The sequence below is a fragment of the Stegostoma tigrinum genome, chromosome 6 (assembly GCF_030684315.1).
Source record: "Stegostoma tigrinum isolate sSteTig4 chromosome 6, sSteTig4.hap1, whole genome shotgun sequence".
NCBI classification, from domain to species: domain Eukaryota; kingdom Metazoa; phylum Chordata; class Chondrichthyes; order Orectolobiformes; family Stegostomatidae; genus Stegostoma; species Stegostoma tigrinum.
The window spans coordinates 61,510,737-61,538,519 of NC_081359.1; the positions used below are offsets into that span (position 1 = coordinate 61,510,737).

Here is a 27,783-nt window from a genome sequence, read left to right on the forward strand (position 1 = left end):
AGATGAAGAATGAACATGATTCAGTATGTTTGTTTTTATCTCTGTCACCTTTGTCACCTCCTGGTCTTTCATATTGCGATAAATTTATAATTACTGCTATTACTGAGATAAAGAATGACACACCTAGTTTCATAGTTTTGTAGAAATGTTGGTCAATTCTCAGATGCAATTGTCCTGATGAGATAGAAGCCACGCAGAACTATTTTAAGAGATTGTGGGCAGGAGGATGATTACGTCAGTCAAAGTCAATGTTCATTGGGAGGAAATAAGCTTTGATGAATGTTCGAAGTGATAATGCTTTCAGTGAAAAAACAACAGAAATGTAAGTGTTCTCCATTATTTGAACATGCTTAAAATTTATAGGCAAGTATATTTTATTCTTAAGTACTAAATAGTTGAATGAATCTATAAAAATGCTCAATTCCTATTTTTGTTACCCTAAATATTGTTGCTGTTAAGGTTAGAACTAAATGTTATTCACTGTTCTGGATATAACTAATTAATGTTACTGTTGTTGATTGTATAAGAATTTCAATAAATATCTCATTTTCGTGAAACCAGACTGAGGCATTAATGAGGTACTGTGTTTAGAAATTGAAAATACTTGATGAATTTATTTATGCTTATAAAAGCTATTGGAAATAACATTTTCCCACATTGTTGTGTGACTAATCTGTGAAGGTACTGTACAAAAATGTTACATCGTGTTCCAGCTCTTTCTTCCTTCCCAAAAAAAAGTTGCCAGAGTATTTTTTATCGTAATGGCAATGCCCCTTTAAACAAACAGATCATGAAGCTGATAGATGTTATTCTGACTTATTCTGATGCTGGAACCATAGCAAATCAAAAGCCCGTCATGCCCACACTTTTTGGTGATGACATTGTTTGCTCGTTCCCAATGCTAAGCAGCCTGCCATATCCAGAAGTGTCTTGGAATTTAAGATTGGAATGTTCAATGCCAGAATTACAAGGTGGCTATTGGCATTCCCTAAATCACCGTGGTCTATATCTTAAGGTAAAAACCCTTTTGATAGTACTACACAGGTAAAGCACCATTTTGACGTATAAGGATTGTATATCCTAATGTGGTTAGTGATTTTCTATATGTTAGCATCCATAACATGTACCGCAGAAAACAAGTTCATATTGAGTCAGATATCCAGAAGTTTATTGAGAACTATCTATATACACTAAAAGACATCTCAGGTATTTATATACAGTTTATATTATTTATATATATGTTTACTTAGAAGATTATTATTTTACATCTGTAATTGACTGACTGCGAATGAACTGTATGGAAAATAAGATCCTCTTACAATGTCACATGTTATAATGTCATAGAACAGTACAGCAGAGGATCAGGCCCTTCAGCCCACTACATCTGTGCTGACCTTGATGCCATTTTAAATTAATCCCATTTGCCTGTACATGGTCCATATTCTTCTATTTTCTGCCTGTCCATGTGACTGCCTAAATGCCTCTTAAAGTTTGCTAATGTATCTGCTTACACCACCTCTTCTGGCAGCATATTCCACACTCAGTGTAAAAACACTTTCCTTGCACATCTCATTTGAATGTTTCCCTGCTCACTTTAAACCTATGCCTCCTAGTAATTGACATTTCCCCCATGAGAAAAAGACTCCAACAATACAGCCTGCCCGATGTCTGTCATCATTTTATACACTTCTATCAGGTTGCCCCTCAGCCTCTGATGCTCTACCAAAAACAGTCCAAGTTTTCCAATCTTTCCGTAGAGCTAATGCAGTCCAGTCGAGGACAACTTTCTGGTAAACTTCTTTTGCACCCTTTCCATAGGCTGCACGTCCTTCCTAAGTGCCCTGACCAGAGCTGCAAACAATACTCCAAATGAAGCATAAATAGGTTGGAATATAAAAGCAGCAATGTGCTTCTGAGGCTTTATAAAGCTCTAGTTAGGCCCCATTTAGAATACTGTGTCCAATTTTGGGCTCCACACCTCAGGAAGGACATATTAGCCCTCAGGAAGGACATATTAGCCCTGGAGCGTGTCCAGCGGAGATTCACAAAGATGATCCCTGGAATGGTAGGTTTAACGTATGATGAACGGCTAAGGATCCTGGGATTGTATTCATTAGAGTTTAAAAGGTTGGGGGGGGATCTAATAGAAACTTACAAGATAATGTATGGTTTAGAAGGGGTGGAGGCTAGGAAGTTATTTCCGTTAGGTGGGGAGACTAGGACCCGTGGGCACAGCCTTAAAATTAGAGGGGGTAAATTTAAAATGGAAATGAGACAACATTTCTTCAGTGGGTTTGTGGAATTCATTGCCACGGAGTGCAGTGGAGGCCGGGACGTTGGATGCCTTCAAGGCAGAGATCGACAAATTCTTGATCTCACAAGGAAGAAAGGGCTACGGGGAGAGTGCAGGCAAGTGGAGTTGAAATGCCCATCAGCCATGATTTAAATGGTGGAGTGGACTCGATGGGCCGAATGGCCTTACTTCCACTCCTATGTCTTAAGGTCTTATGGTCTTATAAGCAAAGTCTTAAACAGTTTAGCTGTCTGAAAGGTATAGTGCCTTTCTGAGAAGTATGCAACGTATTCTGACTGACTTACTTCTTTATTTTAAAGAAAAAGTGAACGAAATTGTCTTTGGTAACTTCAGTAAAGAAATTAGGTTTCGAGAAAGCAGCTGATCCTGTGAAAAATGATATTAGCTGAAAGAAACATAATGGGCCAGAGCCAGTATCTATTAAAAAATACTTTGTGGAAACTTTTTTCTGAATACATACTTGATGAGCCAGTTCAAATTCTGAGTGTACTTTTCAAATTTCGACTGTCACTTATGTTTTACTATTATTAACAGTTTCCTGCATGGCTCCAATGGTTTTGCAATCATTGTGAAATATGGTACAGTTTGCACTTAAACTGTCTCTGAGTTTGTTCCAAAATGTCCTAACCATCGAGAAATCTACTTCACTGTGCTCCTAGCTCCGTTTCTTTTATTGAAGAAGCAGCAATCAAATAAAAGCAGTTTTAAGATCTGATATTGCTTACTTGGGTTTGATTCAGTTTAACAAGTTTCCACATGTGGGGGTGTCCAAAACTAAAGGTCATAAATTCTGAAAGTATCACGAATAAATCCAATTGAGAATGCAGGAGCCTTCACACAGAGTAATTGGAACGTGGAATAGACTGCTACAAAGAATGGCCAAGGCAAATTGTGCAGATGCTTTTAAAGGAAACATGCAAACAAAGGAGAAGAAGCAACAAAGGCTACCCCAACCAGCAACACACACAACTTGTGAACCAATAAAACAGAAATAGCACTAATAATCCATTGTTTCATGATTCAAGTGATGCCACCTCCCAAGCATGTATTTTGGATTATGTGCTCTGTATTCTATTAGATTTTATCAACGTATTAAAATCCACAAGAGATGGTATGTTCAATGAGAGAAAATGCCTCACACTTTCCAGCTTCTTAAACACACAGAAAGCACAGTGACTCGATGGCTAGCAATGCTACCTCACAACACCAGGGACCTGGGTTCAATTTCACCCTCAGGTGACTGTGTAGATTTCCTCCTGGTGCTCCAGTATCCTCCCACAGTCCAAAGATGTGCAAGTTAGGTGGATTGGTCATGGTAAATTGCCTGTAGTGTCCAGGGATGTGAAGGTGGATTAACCATGGGAAATGCAGATTTACTGGGATAGGGTGGGATGTTCTTTGGAGGATTGGTGTGAACTGAATGACCTGCTTTACACTGGAGGGATTGTATATATTCTACATATACCAAGGTTATTTGTTTCTTAATTTTTCTATTTTTGCCTTAAATACAGGAGTAATTGGAACTTTTGGATACCCTTCTTTACATTCACTTCATCAGAATTGATGGGTGGGAATCCCATTGTGTTTCCTTTAGATTCTTCAAATTATTCAGGTTAGATGTTTATATTTCCTAGAAACTCAAGCATCCTTCAATAACCAGATAGAATTTACAACTTTACCGCTTTGCAGAACACCTCCGCTCGGTTCGCAATAAACAACTGCACCTCCCAGTCGCAAACCATTTTAACTCCCCCTCCCATTCCTTAGATGGCATGTCCGTCATGGGCCTCCTGCAGTGCCACAATGATGCCACCCGAAGGTTGCAGGAACAGCAACTCATATTCTGCTTGGGAACCCTGCAGCCCAATGGTATCAATGTGGACTTCACAGGCTTCAAAATCTCCACTCCTCCACTGCATCCCAAAACCAGCCCAGCTCGTCCCCTCCCCCCACTGCATCCCAAAACCAGCCCAGCTTGTCCCCGCCTCCCTCACCTGTTCTTCCTCTCACTATCCCCTCCTCCCACCTCAAGCCGCACCTCCATTTCCTGCCTACTAATGTCATCCCGCCTCCTTGACCTGTCCATCCTCCCTGGACTGACCTATCCCCTCCCTACCTCCCCACCTATACTCTCCTATCCACCTATCTTATTTTCTGTCCATATTTGGTCCACCTCCCCCTCTCTCCCTATTTATTTCAGAACCCTCTCCCCATCCCCCTCTCTGATGAAGGGTCTAGGCCCGAAATGTCAGCTTTTGTGCTCCCGAGATGCTGCTTGGCCTGCTGTGTTCATTCAGCTTTACACTTTGTTACCTTACAATTTTACACACTCGGTTTAAGGTTTTGACCATCAAGAACGTATCTAGGCACAGAGATCTGATTGCCTGAGAAAATGTAAGCCATAGATCTGTCTACTAGTAGTTATCCATTGCCTTCAAATGAAAAAGCACATAACTGGAACTCAGGTAGAGTCACATTGGAGTAGACAGGATACCTGTCAAGTCAACAAGCTGCCTTATACTCACAATTTAGATTCAGAAGTGAGGAATGCTGGTTTAGATTATGTGGTTGAAGATGGCATACACTTCTGGAACCAATATCTGCTGTCAGTCAATGGTTTTAAGGCAGGATGGGTGGCAAAGTGGATATCCTCTTTCGGCTATAGGATAATCCCCAAGTCAGGAACCAGAATGTCCAATCAATAGTCACTTTATGATCCCATCAGCATTTCACTCGTAGGAATACTCTTCCTTCAATACTCTGCGATGGGGGGAGTCCAACAGCTTCAAAGAGGTGACCTCTCAATGTCTTCCCAGGGATAGAAGGTCAGTGGATCGGGTCTTCACTGTGGATGTAAGACAACTTCCAACAGAATGACCATCTATGTATCTCTGCAGCTGGAGCAGGAGAGTAAACCTCTACCATTGCTGGGCCAGTCCTAATATCACCTTGTGTGCCTCAGCGAATTGTTAAATGCAGATTTGAAATGCAAATTGTAATTATATTTCAACTTTCCTTTAATCTCCATATGATACTACTGCGCATTAATATGCCAATGTTGAGTTCATGGAATCATAAAATGGGCCCAGTACAGAAGGAGGCAATTCGACTGCCCCAGCTGCGCCAACTTTTCTGCAAGAGCAATTCAGTTATTCCATTACCCCCACCCCCAGTTTCCCTGCAATTCTGCAAACTCTTTTATCCTCAGGTCTTTAGCCAGTTCTCTTCTGTCAATTGTGCAGGCATCCTCTAAATTGTCACAAAATTTAGAATGAGTTTGCATGATATGTCATGTAATGCTGTGCAAATATAGAATATTTGAATGAAAGAGATCCATAGAATCCCTACAGTGTGGAAACAGGCCCTTTGGCCCAACAAGTCCACTCCAAATCTCAGAGCATTCCACCCAGAACACCACCCTCCGCCCCCCAAACTACACATCCCTGAACACTTAGCATGGCCAATTCATTTAGCCTGCACATCTTTGGATTGTGGGAGGAAACTGGAGCACCCAAAGGAAACTCATGTAGACACAGGGAGAACGTGCAAACTCCTCACAGACAGTCACCTGAGGGTAGAATTGAGCCTGGGCCCCTGGCTCTGTGAGGCAGCAGTGCTAACCTCTGAGCCACCATGCCGCCCTCTTTTCATGTTGTTTCCTCCAACGTGCAGATCAGAAAGACTTGCAGGGCTCAGTTAGTAAAAAAGAATTAATGAATTTGCCATAGAAATGTCATGATATTCACAGTTGCAATTATAAATTATTTCTTTCTCAATTATTCAAGTGATTCAAGTGGCTGTGCTAGAGGTGTCGTAGGTACAGCAACATTTTCTGAAAGCAAACATATGCTATTGAGAGTACTTTTTGAATGTGCATTGTTCTACAGAGAGCAATGATTTATAAAAATCTAATATCCAGCTGAGTAAGAAATCTTCAACATTATTTTTAATGCAGATTGTTTCTCAAGAGCACCCCAGAGGTACTATTATGCATTTGTGGGCGATCCCTTTGAATTGGCATGTGAACCTGATTATCTCACTCGTGACAACTCCGTACACTATGCGAACGAATCATTATGGTACAAGCAAAACATGCAAGTGAATTCTGAAAACATAAGTGGCTGGCGTGAAGTTATTAATCAGAGAGGAGAGAACTTTTCGCTTTCCTCAAGCAGCACTGCTGATTCTGGCACTTACCTCTGTTTCCTCAGGTATGGGAATTAATCTTAAAGTTCTGAGATCCAACCCATCAGTACTCACCAGCAGGCTTTTTAGCATTCTGTTATAAATCAGATTTTCTGAAAAATGATTGCAGTTTATGTCATACCAAGTGGAGCTTAAATGTATGTCAAAGAAATTAAATACAATATATGACCTTTCCCATTAATCATGATTTGACAGGTTTGTTCCTGATTACATTCTGCAGAAATCATTAAGTGTCAATAAAATATTTCCAAACTGAGTTTTAATGGGGAGGGAAATTCACCCTTGTGCCAATAATGAGCTAATGGGAAGTTTGCTGGGAGATTTTCATAAATGAAAAGAGGGCCTGCAGCAATTTGCAGAAATAAAGTAGAGGCTAAAATAGCTGCAAATGTGAAATTCTTTCAACAGATGATAATTATTAGGTTCCAGGCTTTACAGTAGTGTGTAGGGCTAAAGCTTAGAGGGATTTGGGCTCATAACCACTAGATGAAAAGCCAATGCCAGACCAATGGTACCCCTCTTTGAGAAGGACCACTGAAGCACACCCCTGGGGGTCTTTCCCCAGGAATCAAGACCCCTGGAGCAGAAGGTCTACCCAGTGAGGATAGTAGTCAATCAGAACAGTATTTGCAAGCAAGTGCCACACTAGATGTGAGCAGGAACATTCAGTTACACACCATACTGCTTCTTCCAGAATAAAGAAAATGAACCCACCCCCTTATACCCATGCTTGCCAGTACATTTATCTCTCTGATAGTCTTAACAAATAACAACTGTTCATCGATAAACTGAGGCCAATGTAATATGAAGTACTTCAGAAATGAAATTTAATTTTGAAAGACACCTGTGTTACTGTTGTGCTCTGATGTTAATGGCAATGGAGTGGGGCAGATGACTTGCAGCTGTATTGAAGATCCTCTCTGTTTGTCCATGACGTTCAGTTAAGCCCATCCATAGCTGCTGTTTTTTTTAAAGTGACAGTGTCTATCATCACTGAAAAGGTTCAACCTCCGCCAAATCACACATGTCTCCCATGCATGCCACCAGAATGTCACATTTTTATTGTAATTATTTGAGAAATGCAACAGCAAGAGTAGAAGTGACATATACCACTGGTTCCACTATTGCGAATTGCACATCTCTGTCAGAATTCCCCCCATGGTGATTTTTTGGAGGGGGTAGGGTTGTAGGAGAAGACAATCAATGACTAGGGCAATGGGCACGTTGTGGAGTTTGGAGAAATGGAGTTTGTGGTGGCCAGGAGGGTGTAAAGTGAGTGGAGACAGGAATGGAGGTTTGTGAAGACTATCATAGAGTTAGGGAAACAGGGCTAATGCAGGTGCGGAGGCTACGGGGAGAAGGGTCACACAAGTCACAGACTCAGGGAAATTTATAGAAACATAGCAACTCAGGAATATAGGAGCAGGAGTAGACCATTTAGCTCGTGAGCTTGTACCATGTTGAAAGAAATGAGGGTTGACACGTGGCCTAACTCCATAAGTCTGCTTTTGCGTCAAATCCCTTAATACCTCTGCTTAACAGAAAGTAATGTTCCTCAGATTTAATGTTGACAACTGATTTAGCATCCACGGATGTTTGTGGAAGAGATTTCCAAATCTCTATCACCCATTAAGTTTAGAGATGCTTCCTAGCATCCCTCCGAAATGGTCTGGCCCTAATTCTCAAACTATGTTGCCTACTTCTAGAATCCCCAACAGGTGAAGATAGTTTATCTTCATCTACCTTATTGATTCTGGTTAATGTCTTGATGACTTCAATCAGTTCACCCTTAGCCTTCTAAATTCTACAGAAAACCGTTTTGACTTGGAAGATATATTCTTCCCTCCCCTAGCCAAAGCATTGTTGTAAAGACTCTCAAACAAATGTAATATGAATGCAAAAGATTGGAATTAGAAAACAAAAGTGCTGGAGAAATTCAGGAGGGCTGGGAGCATCTGTAGAGAGAGAAAAACAAGGTTAATGTTTCAAGTTTGTTGTGACTCTTCTTTAGAACTTTGTTTCCCTCTCCAAGGAGACTGTCGAGTTTCTCCAAGATTTCATATGTTTTTAAATGGATGCAGACTCTCCTCCATTTAACCAGCTGAGTGTCCTGTTGAGACCACTTTTCTCCTCCCCAGAGGGAAAGCAGAGAGTTGCATATGTTAGATTTTGCGTGTGTGTGAAGAAATGGGAAACACATTATTTGAGGACGATGACTGTGAAGAACAGTGATGGTACAAAGCTGAGGGGGGCGTGTCGGCTGTTGGGGATGTGAAGAGTGACAGGAATGGATGAAGCTGCGAGAAGTATTGGTATAAGCAGTTCTGGTCAGGAGAAGGCCGGGAAAGTCTAAGCTTGGAGGGTGACACCTGCAAGTATTTTCTCACTCATCACTCCTGCCTTCCTGAGTTCTCCAGATCACTGTCCTATGATGAAGGGATCCCACTGTTTCCACACTTGGGAGATGTCACCTCATGCAGAACCCACTTCATGACCTCCAGGTAAACCTGAGAGACCCTGCACAGCCTTTTCAGTTGCCCTCCTATTGCTGTGATTCTAGCTGTCCACGAATCCATATCAAGTCAAGACTTCCTGACTCAGTATGTGATTAAGAATCTTTCCGTTGACAAATTTGGTATGCCATCTATGAAGTTAAAATGCAAAAGACAAGTCAAAACATTTTCAGTCATATTCACCCTTCTTCAGAGGCTCCCAGCCTCTCAGATGCCAGTTTTTAGCCAATTCAATTCATACCACATAATATCAAGAAACAGCTGAAGACACTGGATTCTGCAAATACTGTAGACCTTGATTACATTGCAACAATATTACTGAAGGCTTACACTCAAGGGCTTGCCATGTTGCTAGCTGCTCCAGTACAGTGACAGCACTGGCATCTGTACAGCAATAAGGAAACAATCCTAGGTATATCCCATGCAAACCAATGTCCTGACTTGTCCCTTCCTGATGATGATGTGGGAAGGTGAACATCCTTTTCAGGCTAAAGTCAATAGCAACTCTCTGAAGACTTAAGAGCTCCCATACCTTGGCATTTGCTAACCTGCAAATAATTTCACAATGTTTAAGGAAGTGTGCCATATTCCTATGAAATGTGTTACTTTTCTAATCAAGCAACTGGACAGTCCATTAATAGCTCCTATGCAGAGTGATGGATTTCCATGTGTCAGAGACTTAAAAGACTGGTGAACAAAGTACTGATTAAGAAACAAAAGCAATCCAATAAATAGCATGATCCTTTGTCATTTGACTTAAATCTGCTTGTGTTTAATCAACAGAAATACTTGTTTCAAGGTTTATGTATTAGTTGTACAGACGCAGAATGAAACAGACTGTCAAGATGCTAGAAATTGTGAAGTTCTCCTAATTCAGAATACTGCAGATATAATAACATGTCCAGGAATTGAACATTTCAATGCCTCAACAAGATCTCCAGTAAAGTGGTACAAGGTACGTTGCTTGCGTCAGGAGTATTTGAAATGATGCTTTATTCTGGTTATTCTTGGGGAGGAAGATCTGAGAATGAATTCAAATTTTGGAGACAAGAATTCAGAGAAATTAAAGCCCAATTAATCAAAATTAAAATGTAATGTTTCAAACACTCACTAGAAAACAAAAGAGAAATTAAAGCTAATATATTTTTATTTATCTACAGTTGCTGAAAATAATGCAGGAAGTCAAAAACTGTGTGTTAATTGTACTGATCGATTAGTTATGCAAGAAGACAGAGATGATGTTAAGTGATCTCAACTAGATGCTAATGCAGCAGTGTAATTGACTTTAGGTTTTCTGGATTAGAGGAGAGGGCACATTCATTATTTTCCAATAATTTATGGTAATAATTCCAATACAAGATAGGGATACATTGCAATGATGGAGAAACCTAGCCCCATGCTCTGCAAGGATCACACAATTCATTTGAATGAGGTACTGAATCATTGTTGATGATGCGGAATTATAGTCCAGTATAATTCAATAATTGTACAAACAGGTAAAACAGAGTTTACAAGACTAATATTTAAAAATTCAAAGTAATGCTTTGGAGTTTGATAACTCGTCTTAATTTGGTGATCGTATGCCAGGCTGTAGGGGTATATGTTATTGACTGCTGCTTTTGTCTGACCACTTGGTTGTCTTGCTGCTGGTTGCTTATACTCAATGTCACCATTCAATCATCTTTGTCAGAATGTTCTGCTGCACTCTCGCTGTGAATGATTAGTTAGCTGTACACAAGTCCGAATTGGCTCCTGTTCCTTCCTTTTCATGTTCAGTAAAGACTTTGCATGATCTGAGTGGGTGAACTATTTTAGAAATCTTTGCTGTTATGCAAATGTTTGTATTTGTACTTCTAACTTTCACTCTCTGTCCAATGCATAGCTTTGTCAGTTGTCTATCTGCTCACTCATCATGTGTCTGTCTCATTTTCCTCTGCATTTGAAGAAGAAAGTACGTTTCTAGGATGGTTAGACATTTGGTTGCTGAGCAACGCAGTTTGTGCTTGCCTTCTGAGTATAAATTGTGCAGAAGATGGTCATCTCTTCTCCATTAGTGTTGCATGAAAATGCAGCAATGCAATGTGAAAAATCAGGTTTTGTTCCCTGATACTTAATGATTATTCATATGATAGCACGTACCATTTACTCTGCTGTACTGTTGAAATGGGGCTAGTGTGGTAATGATATGATTATCGGTCACTCCCCACTCAGTACATGCCTTCAAACTGTTTGCCAGCATATTGTGGTCCATTGGTGGACATTATCTGATTTGAGACACTAAATGAACTGCAAATAGTGCTCATTGTATCAACGACAGTCATACTTGTTGCTTTGCAAAGTTGTCAAATACAGGATAATACAGAGAAGTAATCCATAAAGCATCCTAAGCCTTCCAGCTGTCTGCTTGCACTGCACTGGTCTTGTGTCCCAGCTCGAGAGTGTGCATCGGACATTTTGCCCCTTTTGCTTTGTAATTGAGGCAAGCTTAGAAACTTGGGTCAATACAGTGTGGAGCTGGAGGAACACAGCAGGTCAGCAGATTCAGAAGAGCAGGAAAGTCAATATTTCGGGTCGATTTTCCTGCTCCTCTGATGCTGCTGGACCTGCTGTATTCCTCCAGCTCCACACTGTGTTGACTCTTAACTCCAGCATTTGCAATTCTTGCTATCGCTGAAGCTTAGAAATTTCCTTTTATCTTAAAAGAACTGACATTCTAATCCTATGCTCCAGTGAAATAAGTTCCAGCCTATCTAGCCTTTCCTTGTAACTCAAACCCTCTATACCCAGCAACATCCTGGTAAAGTTTATAGTTGTGAGGCTGGAAAAGCACAGTTGGCCAGACAGCATGGGAGGAGCAGGAAAGTCAACATTTTGGGCCAAAGCCCTTCATCAGTCCTGCTGTGCTTTTCCAGCCTCACAACTACAGACTCTGGCTTCCAGCACCTGAAATCATTGTCTCCAACGTCCTGGTAAATCTATTTCGAACCCTCTCCAGCTTGATAATATCCTTCAGATAACTTGATCAGAACTATACACAATATTTCAGAAGAGGCCTCATTAATGTCCTGTACAACCTCAACATGACATTCCCAACTCCTTTATTCAAAGACTGAGCAATAAAGGCAAGCGTGCCAAATGCCTTTTTAACCACCCTGTCTATACATGCCACAAACTCTAAAGAATTTTGTACCTGCACCCCTAGCTCCCACTGCTCTACAGCACTGCCCAAGGCCCTACCATTAATTGTATAAACCCTACCCTTGTTTGTTGTACCAAAATGTGATACCTCACATTTATCCAGGTTGAAATTCATCCGCCATTTTTCAGCCCATTGACCCATTTGATCACAATCCATTTGTAATCTTAGGAAACCTTCTTCACTGTCTACAATGCCACCAATTTGATGTCATTCGCAAACTTACTAACTGTAACTTCTATATTCGCATCCAAATCATTTATGTAAATAACAAACAAAAGAGGACCCAGAACTGATCCCTGTGGAACACCACTAGTCGCAGGCCTCCAGTCCAAAAAGCAATCCTCCACTATTACTCTCTGTCTCCTGCCATTAAATCAATTATACTTTAAAACTGCTTATATTTTCAAAAGTACTTTAGCATGTCTCAAGGTTGTGAAGAGCACTATATTAATGCAATATTTGTTTTTTACTTACTGAGCTTGTTTTAAAATAGATCTCACAGGTAACCAAGCTAGTAATCAGATTCACTATGATTGATAACAGCACAGCATTGTAATTACACCGTAATTTCCTGTTATTTACTATTGGCTTTAATTTCTTTCAGAATAAAAGGATATTTGAAGAATATTTTGAACGAGTATCTCTCAAGATAAAAAATGGACAAATTCATCTAAATAGAATATACGAATCTGATGCTGGTATTTACACATGTACCTTTAGGTTTGTAGAAAATAATATCAAATGGGTTGTGAAAAGAACATTTACAGTAAAAGTTATAGGTAAGTCACAAGATTATAAATTATCTTGAATTGATTTGTTTTGTGCTTCTTCTGCTCACCTGCAGAAGCTTAATATGCCCACCCACGCACGTTCCATTATCTACACTCAAACAGCAATCAGCATTATGGGTCAACACTTTGAGGAGGAAGCAGAAAGGAAGGAAAGCAGTACTTCTTAAAAATCTAAATTCAATATATGACAAAAACTTCCCACTTCTGAACAACCCTTCTAATGTTCATTGGGCACAGTGGAGTTTCAATGGTGAAAGTTCTGCGATAAGCAATGTCGTTTTTTTCAGTTTGTTTTAACCTCAGCCTAACCTGAAGACTGTTTGATATAAAATGCAATATATTTTTCTTTAGGCTTGGAGTTGCAATTAGGAAAGGTTTTCAAAAGTATAAGAAACAAAAACCTCTGAGTTGCTTCATCTCCAACAGAGAGAAAGCAAAGTCCTCTTAGTTAAGAGAAACAGATTTTTTGGTGCTTAAGATTAAAGGTTAATGATCACATAGTTTATCTGCCTGGTCCTTCAGGTTACAGTTAAACCATTTCTGGCCAGGACACAGTTTAGAGTCACTGTCAGGAAAAGATTTACTGTTTAATGTTGGAATGAAAATCAATACTCAGTCCAGAATCACATGGACTGAAACTGGCCTACAGAGACATACCACTGCATGATCAGCACTTAAGCATATGCTTTAATAAATTAGATTTGCAATCCCAGGATACATTTTCAAAGCTCTTTTCAAGGCCTGGGCTCCCATCCGACTGAAAAATGGAACTGACATTTGACCATGGATAGTAGCACTCAATTTTCTGGTGATTCATTTTAATGCTTAATTCCACATCCAATTCTTCGCTATCTGCTAGACAAATGAGACGCTACACCAAGAGCAAAACCTTTGACATTTACCCTCTATTTCATGCGGACTGGAGTGGAAATAGATGAGAGGACATTTACCTAAGTTATTGAACACCTGTGGTGTATGCAGTTTGCCAAACTTCAAACTCCTCCAAGTGGATCTACTGCAGGAAAGCCACTCAAGCCAATGTTTTTTTTTCTTTTCCCTGCAATATTCTTCTGTGTGTAGGCATGGTACCTCCATGCTAGTTGGTACAATCAGCCATGCTATTCAAAGCCACTGCCTCTGTTTCTTATGGGGCCTGTCTGTACATTGGTGTTCTAATTTACCTACACAGCAACAATGATTATGGTATGAAAAGTAACCCACTTAAAACATGTTGAAGATGTGATAAGAATCTATATAAGTGCAAGTTAATGTTTTTAAAGCAGAGGGAACTTATGTTTGTGGTTATGTTTGTGGATCTCAATAATCAGGTTGTGGTTCATTTTTCACCCCTCCTTCTTAAGACACACAAACACCAAAATCGGTCTTCCAAGTGTAGTTGCTAGTGACTGGGGAGAAATGGTCTTGTATTGTGCCACTCCTTCATTTGCATTGACCTAGACATAATGGCGGACAGCTAAACTATGTTGTCTTTGCCTTGCTGATTATTTCATTACTTATAAACGCACTGTTTCATTGTCAGTTGTGTGAATGATAACATCAGAAGTAATAAAAGTCATCTAGAAACTCTATGGGCAGGATTTTATGACCTTTTCGCTCAGTGCAAGTTGCATCATATATTTTGGAGGGAATTCCACTATGAGGCATCACACGTGCTCTTGTTATTTCTTATCAAACACATCTCATCAGGGGCCTACCCTGCTCCTGTGGCATGCCTCATGTCTAACCCAGACCCTCTTATCTCGTGCCATTCTTGAAGCAACTCACTACTCACCAATGAACATTCACTGCACAGGGAGAAACGGGAATGGGACACACTAGCAGTGCAGTGAGTCATGCCATCATCTGGTTGTCCCTCATTGAACAGGCTAGCAGGTCCAACAAGAAGCCAGGGCCAGCACCCTCAGAATTTGCTGAACAGATATTGAAATCTGCACTCCATCACTCCAGCCATCTGGTCCTCAGCTCTGAGGACGAACCACACTCACGCGGAAATGATTCTTGGAAGCTAATGCTGAGGAGGGTCCAAGTGCCTCCAAGGCCTATGGCTTCATTGTGGAGCAGGACTCCATCCAAGCAGCGGAATCTTGGACAACGCTAGTGGGAGTGAAAGTCTTCTGAGGGCACTTTCATGGCAGAGGTTACAGTCCACTGTTCCCATGTTTGCATAAATTTTATTTGCACTACATCTATCACTGTAGCCTCAAATGAAACCATGCCAGCACAATGCCTCACTCTATGCCCACACTGGATGTACCATGGGTCAATGTTTGAGTTGAGAGCACTGTGAAAGGACCATGAACAAGGGATACATAAGGGCATAGTGTTTTATTGGCACCATTACCCTTCATGGTCAACTATTTCTGTTCTTTCCCTGGCTCCTGTGGGCGCCTGTCCACTTTCACCCCAGCTAAGTATCCATGCCACATGTGGTTATTTCACTGCCCCTGCCATCCCTTGAAGCCCAGGATGTGGCTGACCATGGCAAACTTCCATCCCACATGACCCCTCCTCATCCAATATTGTTGCCCATTTCACTCTCAACCCTTATCAGCCTCAGCCTGTACCCATAAGTCCAAAAGAATAACCTTTTGAAGTTCCTTTCTGAGGTAGTGTCCCACTAGTGAATCTCCCAGCCCCTTTCCACTTGGTTAATATAAAGGTGCCAACAGATGGGCCAAGACCTACTCGATTGAGCGAGGACAACATGAGACAGAAAGAGTCCAGACCTCTGACTGGTGCCTGTACAACCCCTTGACGATGTTAGTCCTACCCCCACCAGATTGACAGTTATGGAGCGATGAGTTCAACCATGAGGAGGCACGAATCCCCTGATGGAGAACATCCCGACCGGAGACTTAGCCATGGCCAGTCCTTGGAATGGTATGAGAGGCTGCCCCTGACTTACTGTGTTGATGACGGTTGACTCATTGGATTTCAGTGATGAAAAATGGAGCAGTCAGAACACCAAAAGTAAGATTGCCCCAAACCACTGACATTACCTTGACTTTAGAGTGTGTTCATGCTGAATGGGGAAAAAAAAACACAATTGGCGAGAACATATCCTGAAGCAGCAACGATTTCACTCGGGGGATCTCTTCGTGACACCCCTGAGTCTCATTGAGACAGGGGTGCCTTCAGAGTAGCTGCACAGTCAGATTCAGCATAGAACGAGGCATTGTTAGGATTATCAGCTCGGCGTGGCAGGTTCGTGGCCTGTTATGTGGACTCTCGGCACAGCGTTGGTATTCTCTTGATCAGGAGGGTTGATTTCTCAGTGGTCCAGTGTGGCAATCTCTCAGCCCGGCTTGGTGATCTGTCAGCAGTACATAGTGATCTCTTGGCCTGGCATGGCCTCAGGGTGGATCTCTGGTCTCGAAGTACAGTTCCACCGTGGATAAGCACCTCCAAAAGACTGTAATGTTTGAACTTTCAGCGTTATTTCTTTATTTTCTACCGAAAGTTAAGAATGTCTGCAATGTGTAACTTTTAACCTTATTGTGTATGTTCAATGCTATACTATAATTACTGCAATGGTTAACTTTTAACTTTGTTCTTTCTTTCTATCTTGCTGTTAAGTTTCTATACCCAGGTACTTGTACCTAAGATGGTGCCATGTGTGGTGACATTTTACGCTTTTCACTGTACTCCTGTATTTTAGTACTTGAGCATATATGACAATAAAATCAAACTGAAAAAAAATCAAAATCAAATCCCCTAAGAAGTTAAGGATTGGATAACTGCTGCCCATGCTATGTGTTTGCCAACTACAATGCTGGCACCTATTGCAGTTGTGAGTTTGGTGTAGCACACTAATGTATAGCAAGATGTGTGCCCCCTTGACTGAGGACTGCTGACCAGCAAGGCAAGAGGCACTATCCTATAACTCTGCTAATAGGCAATGCAGAGCCAAGCAAGGCAAGACACGAATGAATGTGGCCAGCATGTAGGTTGGTGCAAAGTGAGTGAGAATTAAGAGAGCAAGCAAGTGGCCCTGAGATATTAGGCTGGTCCAATCTGAGAGCTGGGTGCCTGTCCCTCTGTGCAGAGATGGCCCTGCCTCAGCCTTTCAGTGTTTGTTGCCATACTCCCTGAGCAGCCTGCAAATGGATTTGAGAGTGCCATGATGATCGTGAGGGGCTGGTGAGTGCTGATGCCAACATCTGTGGTTGAGGTGTGGGGCTCTGGCAGTGAATCATGCCCCGAGATCCTATTTGAACCTGAGCAACACGGAGGTCCTTTGGAGCAAGTGGTGAGCTGAAGATGCCAGGTAGCCACCCTGAGCTCCATGTTGATATTTCTTGACATCTAGCTTATTGTTGTAGCTCCAGACTAGTTTATGCTTAGCTGTTTCACTGTCCATTCCATACTCCAAGCAATCCTTGATTCCAACCCGATCTTGCATTATACAAACTGCCTATGGCCCAAACTGTTCAATCTGCAATCCAACATTACTAAAATTCCATTGGCCTTGGTGCTGAGGTTTCTGGATTTGAGTTAGCGTATCTTTATTAATTTTTTAACTTGCTGTGAATTGTCATAAAGTTGTACAAAAGTTTAGGAGTGTCTTAGTTTTTGAACCATTAGTGCTTAATTGCTTGATACTGCAGTGGCATCAGAAAAGTAACTTATTTAAATATTACTTTTCCTGAAATAATTTAATATTTTTCTGTTCTTTAATTTATAAATTATGATTCCATCTCATTGTAAAACATAAAATATTTTATTTGGAGTTAAACGATACTGAGACACACAACTGAAGTCTGTGCTGTAACATTGGGGAATGTCATGTGTATAAATGTCAAGAGATTACACATTGCTTGGATGGTTATCATGTAGTTGAATCCCATTTCTTCAAGGGTTCTATATTAAATCTTCAGAATGTTGGAATCCCACACTGAATATGAAATTTACTTTTATGTGTCATAATGTCTGAAAGTTAAATGAATGAGCATTAGATGTGAGTAGTAGTTTGACACCTCCTAAGTTTGTTCCCCCTAGTTGCCCTGAATGGAAGAATGATGTATGGTGAGTTCATAAGGGACACATCATCTTCACATTCTCAGAAAGGAAACTAATGGTAAATGTCAAGTTGAAATTGTGAATCAATTGTTTATGAACGAAGAGAAAAAGGGTGTTAAGACACGTTGAAATCAAAAACGCACTATTTTCTGCCAAAATCTGAAAAGTATCGTCCCCAATTGAGCAACATTGTTGCTCTCAGTGTCCACTTGCCTCCCTGTGCAATTTAAATCCTTATTAAACAGATTACCTACCTGTAAAAGTAACATATACTTCACATACATGTGACTTTGTAGTACATGTGCTGAACTTTGTAACTGGTACAGGTGTCTTTAACTTATGTTAATTTACTGTGAGAAGCTTGAATATTTGCCTGTCGTAGTTTCTGCCACAGCTTAAAAATATGGTGTGGACTCTAGGGAACTCGAATTGGCTTGGTTTATGTTGGTAAGAAAAATAGATAGTAAAGCTTAGACAATCAGGACTGAATGTTGTAACTTAGCAAGGCTAAACTGAAGTGTACATTTTGGCTGTAGAGAGGATCTTGGTTCCTGGTAGTTGGTACATTGTTGATATTGTGCTGGTGGGATAAGATGAGACACCTTCTATTGTAACAACCTGAAACAAAGAAACACAAAACTGCTAGACCATGACATTGCAGCACTCTGGGCGTGACAATTTTACAAATACAATGTGATTATTTATTTCAGCTGATGACACAAGGAGAGCTCCTACTGTTATTGACCCCCATCAAGTAAAAACAATTGAGGTTGAGCTTGGTAAGTCAGAAACATTTGCATCTCTATGCAAATAAATGTACACAATGTTTTAGATTCTGCAGTTTGACATGGCTAGTGGGGAGTGCAATCTGTAATGAGCACATTGTGATTTGGTGGGGGCAGGGGGTGACAAGTGAATGCACATATTTCCATAACTTGGCTGAGTGTCTGGTTTGCAGATGCAGGGTGACACCAACAGTATGAGTTCAATTCTTGTACCAGCTGAGGTCCTTCCTTCTGAATATCTCCATCTGCCTGAGGCATGGTGACCTTCGGGTTAAACCACCACCAGAAGTTTCTCTCCTTGAGAGGGTAGCTCTATGGTCTGGTAAGTCTATGGTGGCTTCACTGCTCCCATTAGGAATGCCAGATCACACATATCCACCGACTTCACCTGTATGTTATCAGCCTGAGTGTCTGAAATTGAATGAGCTGATTGGTTGCTGAACATGTTGTCTCAAGTTTCCATAGCTGTGCAATTGATGGAGAATCTGATAAAGATGGGTCAGTGAGCAGACCTTGGTCCATGGCTCCACCCATTTCTCTCTTCAAATAAGCAGTCTTGAGGCAAATAGAGATTGAGATTTTATCATTGATATTTGCAAGCTTCAGCTAAGAGAATGTTTTATGTAAATATGGCTCATCTCTAGAAATCCCCTGTAGCTGAGTGACTTTCCACTGTACATTTCTCAGCCATTTCACATGGGTTCGACTGGGACCTTGACACCTTAACTGCTGAAATTAGCTTCTTAATGCTGAATGCATGTTATAGCCATCAAAAAGCTGGTTTTAGCTAAACTGTATTGTGATACTTTGGCCAATACATTAGTTTTTTTTTGAACTTATGTTTTCCATTAAAAGATCTTCAGTTGTTGCAAATATTTAAAATATGTTGAAAAGTGACTAAGTATTAACATTCCTAAATAGATTCTGAAAATGCTGATTACTGAAATAAGGAAGAGTTTTGGAAGAACTAGCAAATGCCACACTTGTACTAAATGAATGGTAGGTGCTGTGTTACAAGCACGTCATAACACGCATCATTGACTGCTATCCAAGAAGCAAACATTACGTCTTTGTTGTGATGGTTGAAGGAGAAGAAATTCTGGAAGTGTTAGCCCAATAAGAGAACAGAGCCATCCTTCGCATCCATTGTTTCTTTATTGCACTGAATATGCCTCTAATTTCCTAGAAATACCTCAGCCTGAAAACCTCAACTTCTGCTTGCTGTCCAATGTAAAACATCTGGATCATGAGATCATAGGAGATAGATTCTATTCAGCTCCATGAGACTGCATTATCAAACAATAAGATCGTGGCTGATCTGACTGCAGCTTTAACTCCTCTTTTCTTCCTGCCCCATTACCCTGGCCCCTGTATAGGCCACAAATTTGTACACTTAGCCTTAACTATATTCAATGACCAACCTCCATTACTCCCTTATGGAGAGAATTAACAACCCTCTGAGAGAAGAAACTCTTTCTCATCTCATGTCTTAAATGTGAAATCTCTTATTTTAAAAATTGTAACTCTAGTTCTATATCTACCTGTTAAGCCCCTCAGAATGTTATATCTTTCAAAAAGATTGCCTCTCATTCTTCCAAACTCCAATGAGTATAGACCCAATCGCCTCACTCTTTCTTCAGAAGGTAACCCCTTTGTCTACGGAATCAGTCTAGTGAACCTTCTCTGAGCTGTTCCTAATGAAAATATATCCTTTTTTAAATAAGGAGACCAAACAGCACATAGTCCAGTAGCTGCAAAGTCACTAATGCCCTGTAAAGTAGTGGCAAACCTTTCCTATTTTTTGGGCTCCATCATCCTTGCAATAGAACCAGAGACACAGACTGTAGAGCTTTGAAGAGAACAAAGAATGCTTGAAAAAGTAAGGTACTAGATGTGTTATTTCACAATAGAGATTTTGACATCCTTGATGGATCTTGCAAGAAATGTCTGCAACAGTGAGGAATGCAATGATCTTCCCTCCAAGTATCAGTTCACATCTTTCTCGTTTGAAACCAGATGCAAGCGATGACTTGAAAAGTTCAATGCTCAATGCAGTCTGTGCCTGTGTTTTTGAAAGAAACTAATGCAGAGCCTTGAGTTGGGAGCTACCTCCTTTGCTGTAATTATTGAGAATCAAAAGCAATACTGATGAGTCCTCAACATAACTTCCCTTTTTGTGGCTGGAGGTACTGTCATTGCAAAGTTTTCTTTGCGTAGTCAAGTTTGACGTAAGCCAAATTAACTTGGTTTCTCAGTGTATATAATCTATTTAAATTACATTAAAGATTTCCCATTGAGAAATGAAGAAAAGGCAGTCTAGTGTGTTGCAACACATGTACAGACCATCCCATGCAATGAACCAGTTTACCCGTTATTATTGAGAGTAATCAGGCTCATTCAAGGTGACAGGAATTAGTTGAATACTTTTCACCAAATACACTATTTCTAACAATTTATGTGTTTAATTTTAGGACAATCTGTGCAGTTAATGTGCAAAGTTTATTTTGGGTTCGAAAGAAAATTTTATCCCGTGATCAAATGGCTAATAAATGGCAAAGATGTGACAGAAAATATGAGACTCCGGCAGGGTGAAGTTCAGTAAGTACTAGTTTCTGAGACAAAGTTGTGTGTTTCAATGATATGTATCATGGCTCTGGACTAAAACTTCAATCAATTACTCTTAACTCCCTCCACATGGATTTAGCTCTTAAGACCAAAGATTTCAGGAGAAAAATTCAAGAAAATTGTGTCTCGTGTTAGGGCATTTCAGTGTACTGATAATTTATGCCTGTTAATCATGATGCAATTAAACATTATACTGTCTGCTTCTTATATTGACAATCATGGGTAACTTTTCCTCGTGCCCTGGGGAGACCAGCATCGTATTGTTCTTTAATGTGGGGTCATCAAATTTGGGAAACATTTCAAAGCATTAACTTACATTCAACAAAAGCAAAGTTGAACAGAACGAAACACACTGAAGCTGCACTTCCCCCTTGAAACAGAAATAGACAGCTTTCCTTTCAAGCACCAACAAATTTACAGTCAACAAACGATCACTGCACTCAGTTCTCAATCCACTGGAACCAATTAAGCACTGTTTGGCTTGTAGCTGCCCTGATACTGCTACGCTTTTTCAAGTAGAAGGTGATGTTCTTCTTGCTCAATATTGTTGTTTTCCTTCTAGGGAAGTTGCTCCTGCTCACCCAAATGTTTGGAGTTCATCACATTTTCATTTTTGCTAGTTCCAGCTGTGCATAACACAACATGTTAAAAGTATATGGCACACTTTTTCTGGAGTGCAGACCTATCCAAGCATTGGAACCTCATATTCAGCAGGCCCACAGTCTGCTTCATGGTGGCCCTGGGTGAAGAATGGGCTGTATTGTATCTACGTACACTCAGTCAAGGAGTTGTATTATGGAATGATTAGCCTTGGCTACAGTGGGTAGCCCTTGTTCTCTCATAACCATCCTTGTCAGGAATCCAGCCCTGGACATGCTGCAGGAACCTGAGAATTCTCAACAATATGCATCCTGGTAGATTCCGGGGTGCCTGTCCCAGATTGGGTACAAATGACCAGAAATGACTTGTATATTAGTGGAAAGAATTCTCTTCTTTGGATGAACTCAGCTGCGTTATGAAATAGGTCTCATTATGTGTGTACAAAATATCATATCCTGCAGCTGAGGAAGCCAGATATGTTGCTGATTCTTGCTGCCCAGGATGCAGCGCAGATTTGGTCACTGGGAAATGAGATGAAGTGGTGTGTTCCGGCACAAACTGCATCAGTGACAGCCTTAGTGCACTTTTGTGTTGAGGATTGAAAGTACCACCACAGGAACTAGTTGCATAAAATATAATGTGGCTGTCGCCATGATGGCCACCAACATAGGGTGGCTACACATTCCTTCCTGTTGTCGCTCCCATTCCAGCAGCTGGCATTAGTTCTGTAAGTATGTCCTGGAATGTCAGCAGTTTGTAGCCAGTGTGCCATGCACCTCTCAAGAAAATGGCATCAAGGATGATAGACTCTGGTCCTCCCTGTACCTCCTCCACATTCTGAGGGGACCTTCAGTTGCAGGCTTTTCTGCATCTGCTGGAGGGTGTTGCTGGCCCTGGGTTTGCTGTTCCTGCCCTGTTTCTATGCATCTTTGTTGTAGCACAGCAACAATGACCATAAATCCTGCTTTGGCTGGTCCATCAGTCAGACTTACAATGAGCCTGGAAGTATCTTAAGAAACACAGCAGGCTGCTGGTCAGCATGAGCAGAGAGCATTCACATCATTCACAAAAGACGGTTAGCTATTCCTCTATCCAGTGGGACATGGAACAATCTGACAAGAAGGCCAAAGAATACTTCTACTGGAACTTTGGCATCGGACATTATTCCAATGAGTGCATCACCAGTCATGTCACAAAGAGACTGTAGGAGGTTGCAAATGCTGCATGAGTACTAAGACCCTATCCTAGTCTCACATCACCCAAAGAAGGCATCATTGCCTATATGGGTATGTTGGAGAATGTTTACTGTTCAAAGTGAAAAGGGAATCAGTTCTGTAACCCTGTGCAGCCAATGAGATATTGCAGTATCTTTGTGGCCTAAAAGTGCCACTTGCGGTTGCCGGTGGTTACTTCTGTTTTTCGGAGATGACCCACTTTGAATCTGTGATGACTAACAACAAGTCAAGATTGCTGGTGACCAGCATTTGCACTGTCGTACCCTGCAGGCATTTCACATGCATTCTCTTAATGCAGATGACTTCACCTGCTCTGTGAAAACATTCACTGAAGGATCTCCCATTACACACAGCCGTTATGCTGAGACAGCAACAAACTCTGGCTCCACCCACTCTGGGTGTGGGCACCACCATTTTCTATTTGCTGTGCACATTCTCAAGTCAAGCAAATATGGAATGCAATGCAGGTACACTTGGAAAAATCCTCAGGTTCAGTTTGGTTAAGTAAGGCCCTGTTCACTCCCAAACCCCCAAGTGCTCTTCCCAGACAGGCCATCAGTGCTGATCCTCCACATTCTTCCACTCACCACCTGGAATTACATCAGGAACCCTCATGAAAAGAAAACCTTGGTCCCACAGTGTTGTCATTGCCAACAATTGTGCAGCACATGGTTGAAGCCATTGCTAATAATGACCACTGATAATCCCCATCCTGTAGTAAATCACATCCCACAATGCAGTATCACCTGTGAGTGAGGGCCAAGAGAGTCAGTGAGCAGTCCTAAGATGCACCCTGGCCCAAGGGGTGCCTGTCTTGCTATGCAAAATGAGCTACCAGCTGTATTGCTGCAAAACCATATGGCAAATTTTTATAAGATAACAAAGTGTGGAGCTGGATGAATGCAGCAGGCCAAGCAGCATCTTAGGAGCACAAAAGTTGATGTTTCGGGCCTAGACCCTTCATCAGAGAGCCTCCAGCATCTGCAGTTCCCATTATCACTGGCAAATTTTTATGTTTTGAATTTCCTCCATCAACGTTCTTCGCCCGTCTGCATCCCAGCATGCTGCATCCAGTCCCCAGCAGTGTGTTCCCTAATTTTCCAAAGACAGCACTGTCTCCTGATATCCCATCTTGACTTTTCATTGAGCAGACTCATCACCCTGTCAGGACTGACCATAGACTAGCCCCTTGACCGACTTAGATGGAGAAACAGCTAGAGAATGGCCAATCTCCAGACTGATCACTGTGCAACTCTCTAACTGACTTATGAACCATACGTTACCTGAACTGACCTGTAGGACTTGCCATAGCCCACTCCTCAGAATATCGTGGACACCCTGACTGTGTCCACCCCAAGCCATCAGTGAACAAATGCAAGCTCCTAGACTGAGATGAGCTGACATCCTTCACTTACTGCATCAGGAAAAAAACCGTAGAAGACCCCTATTTTGACCTTCAGACGTGGTCAGTTACTTGAAGCACAAGCAGTGTGTTTGCTGCAAGGGCTGCTGGCAAATGCTGTAGGTGTGAGATTGATGAGGCACAGTGCTGTACTGCAAATTATCTACTGCCTTGAGTGATCACTCTTGACAACCAGGAGAAACTGCCTGGCTTTGTGTTTGTGCTAAGTTGCATAGAAAGACAGAAGTACAGTGATCTTTAAGCTCTGACTAATTGCAAAGGCCACAAGGCAAGGTAAGGCAGGGCTGCTGTGGGTATTGAAGCTGGCACAAAGTGAGTGAGGGCCAAGAGAGTCAGTGAGCAGTCCTAAGATGCACCCTGGCCCAAGGGGTGCCTGTCTTGCTGTGCAAAATGAGCTACCAGCCGTATTGCTGCAAAACCATATGGCAAATGGTTTAGAGATGATGATGCAGTGAGACTGATCGTGTCAGGTACAGAATATTATGACCGGGGCTATGCGTGTAGTCACTGACCATGGAGAGTCCCCTGAAATGTTAAGACCATAAGTCCACAAGACTAGGAACTGAAGTAGTTAGTCCAAAGGAATTTAAGTAGATTGATTTCAGGCACAAAGGGATTGCCTGATAACAATAGGCTGAGTTGGTTAGGGCTGTACTAATTGGAGTTCAGAACAATGAGAAATGACCTTATTGGAGCATATAAGATCCTTAGTGGGTGTGACAGGTTTGACAGGGAGAGGTCTAAAGATGGGCCACTGCACCCAAAACATAATCTCTGTTTTCTCTCCACAGATGCTACCAGACCTGCTGAGTTTCTCGAGCAATTTCTGTTTTTGAATCCGATTCCTAGCCGCTCTAGTTCTTTGCTTTATTTATTATAGACAGGGAGAGGCTATTTCACCTGTTTAGAGAGACTATGACCAGAAAGCATAATCTCAAAGTGAGAAGTCGCCCCTTTAAGATAGAGATGAAGAGAAATATTTTCTTTTTCACACAGTGATGAATCTGTGCATTACTTTATCAGAGAGAGTTGTTGAGGCTGGTCAATTAGCATATTCAAGACTGAGAGACAATTTTTTAAGCAGAGAAGAAATGAGGGGTTATAGGGATAAGGCAGCAAAGTGGAGTTGAGGGTTATCAGGTCAACCATTATCTCAATTGAATGACAAAGCAGACTCATTGGATGACCTCTGGCCCTCCAGCATAGAAAACCACACACCTATGTTATCTCTTCCTTAAAATTCCCAAAATGATAATATGCTATATAACCTTTATTATGAAAAGTGCATGGAGAGGAAACATCTCACTAGGAAATCGAATAATCCTGTCTATATGATGGAAGGTGATGACCTTGTGATATTATTGCTGGACTAATAATCCAGCGCCCCAGGTAATGTTTTTGGGGTGGGGTTTGAATCCCACTGTGGCAGATGTTGGAATTTGAAGTCAGTGAAAATCTGAAATTAAGAGTCAGATATGATCATTAAACCATTTCTGTCAGCAACAGAAAAAAAAAACTACCACGGATATCCTTTAGAGAAAGAAACTGCTGTACATAGCTGGTCTGGCCTACATGTGACTCCAGACCCATATAAATATGGTTGAGTTTCAACTGATCTTTGGGTTATAAATGCAAGTGGTTTTGAAAGAGTTTTGCGATATTCATCGGAATGGATGCTGCAATTCATTACGAACTGCTGTGTCCTGCTCAACCTGAGCTCTCTGTGAGTACAGGCCTTATCACCAGGTAGGTGGTGAGAGCTCCAGAGCTGGAAAAGGAGGAAATGGAGAAACATCAGAGGCAACCAGCACACTGTCCTTCTCATTGTACTATCCATGATCATTTCCGTCAACTAAGATTTCACTGAACACAACCCGAAAACCTTACTGTACAATAGTTCCACATATTGTATCATAGTCATCTGTGGTATCATGGAGTTCATCACCACTTGCACATTGGAAAAAACAATGGACTTCAAACTCTGTGAAAATTCCGAATTGGTCCCATAGTCTTCCATGCTCCTTGTTGGTGACAGAGACTTTCTATCTGGCTTAGCAATGCACCAAGCATTGTTCATGCCCATCAGTCAGCTTAAATATGGTATCCCAGAACCCATTGGCAACATTATTCCCTGGGTAAAGAATACAGTTGGAATAAAGTCAGGATGGGAAAGCAGTTGGTGCATGATTACACCATCGGCAGCTTGTATGTTAGAAGATACCATGAGATGAATGGAAACTGAGATGTGACAAGGTCAGTTAGGTAGTAACAGACCACCATTTCCAATAGTTTCAGTCCCTTCACAAGCCACGGTCTTAGTCATGGCTGCCCCAATAACTTGTCTCTTCAATGCTGATGAGAACAAGTAGCCATGTTTTTCTTTAGTAGTTAGACGCTGCTATTCACAGTTATGCCCCACCTTGTCCTACAAGAGAAGGGCATGTGTGTCAGTAAATGTTGTACAGTGTACATGGCTGATGTACCTGTTACAGTTTGCTCCAATACCAGGTATTAGTACTAGTAGATGATTAGTAATAAGGAGATGAGATTGAGAAATAATCTGTAGGTTTACAAAATCCCAACTTCTCTGTCTGTGGGTAATTAAAAAAAATTCTTTACAGTATGTGCATGTAGCACACTAATGATCTGCTCAATGATGTTTTGTGTGGCAGAATAGCTCTTATTTTACGCATGGTGGCCACTCATGGTTCAGCAGTACAGTCATGGTCCAAGCCAAAAAATGAAGAGTTCTTGTTTCCTAGGAGCCAACCTCTTGTTTGATGTGGTGGCTGAAAGACAGAAAAACCAACAGAATAAATACCCTCTGTTTGCTGCAGAATAGCAGGTAATCACCTAAATGGTGTGCTAAACCTGGTAGAAATGCTCTCACAAGTCTCCTGTTAAGAGCTCTCCCTTCTCATCTCCTCCCTCAAAGAATAGCTTGTATATCTCTCTGTGTCTCCTTTCTTCATATTCCCTCCTATGCTGCAGGTCAAGGCAGAGAGAAGCAATAGCATCCATAACTAGGAGCAGGTACAGAAGCTGTTGGGTC

At 41.3% G+C, this 27,783-nt stretch overlaps 1 protein-coding gene across 1 annotated transcript in view; it reads left to right on the plus strand.

Annotated features, from left to right (window-relative positions):
* The first annotated feature begins 250 nt into the window (after positions 1–250).
* The window catches only part of LOC125453616 (interleukin-18 receptor accessory protein-like), a 62,952-nt gene continuing 35,419 nt past the window's right edge, over positions 251–27,783 (plus strand). The window contains exons 1-7 of the mRNA XM_048533390.1: positions 251–322; positions 3,826–3,926; positions 6,270–6,525; positions 9,817–9,988; positions 12,837–13,011; positions 18,774–18,842; positions 21,320–21,446. Coding sequence (XP_048389347.1) covers positions 276–322; positions 3,826–3,926; positions 6,270–6,525; positions 9,817–9,988; positions 12,837–13,011; positions 18,774–18,842; positions 21,320–21,446 — 947 coding nt within the window. The 5' untranslated portion in view covers positions 251–275. The remainder of the gene's footprint in view (positions 323–3,825; positions 3,927–6,269; positions 6,526–9,816; positions 9,989–12,836; positions 13,012–18,773; positions 18,843–21,319; positions 21,447–27,783) is intronic.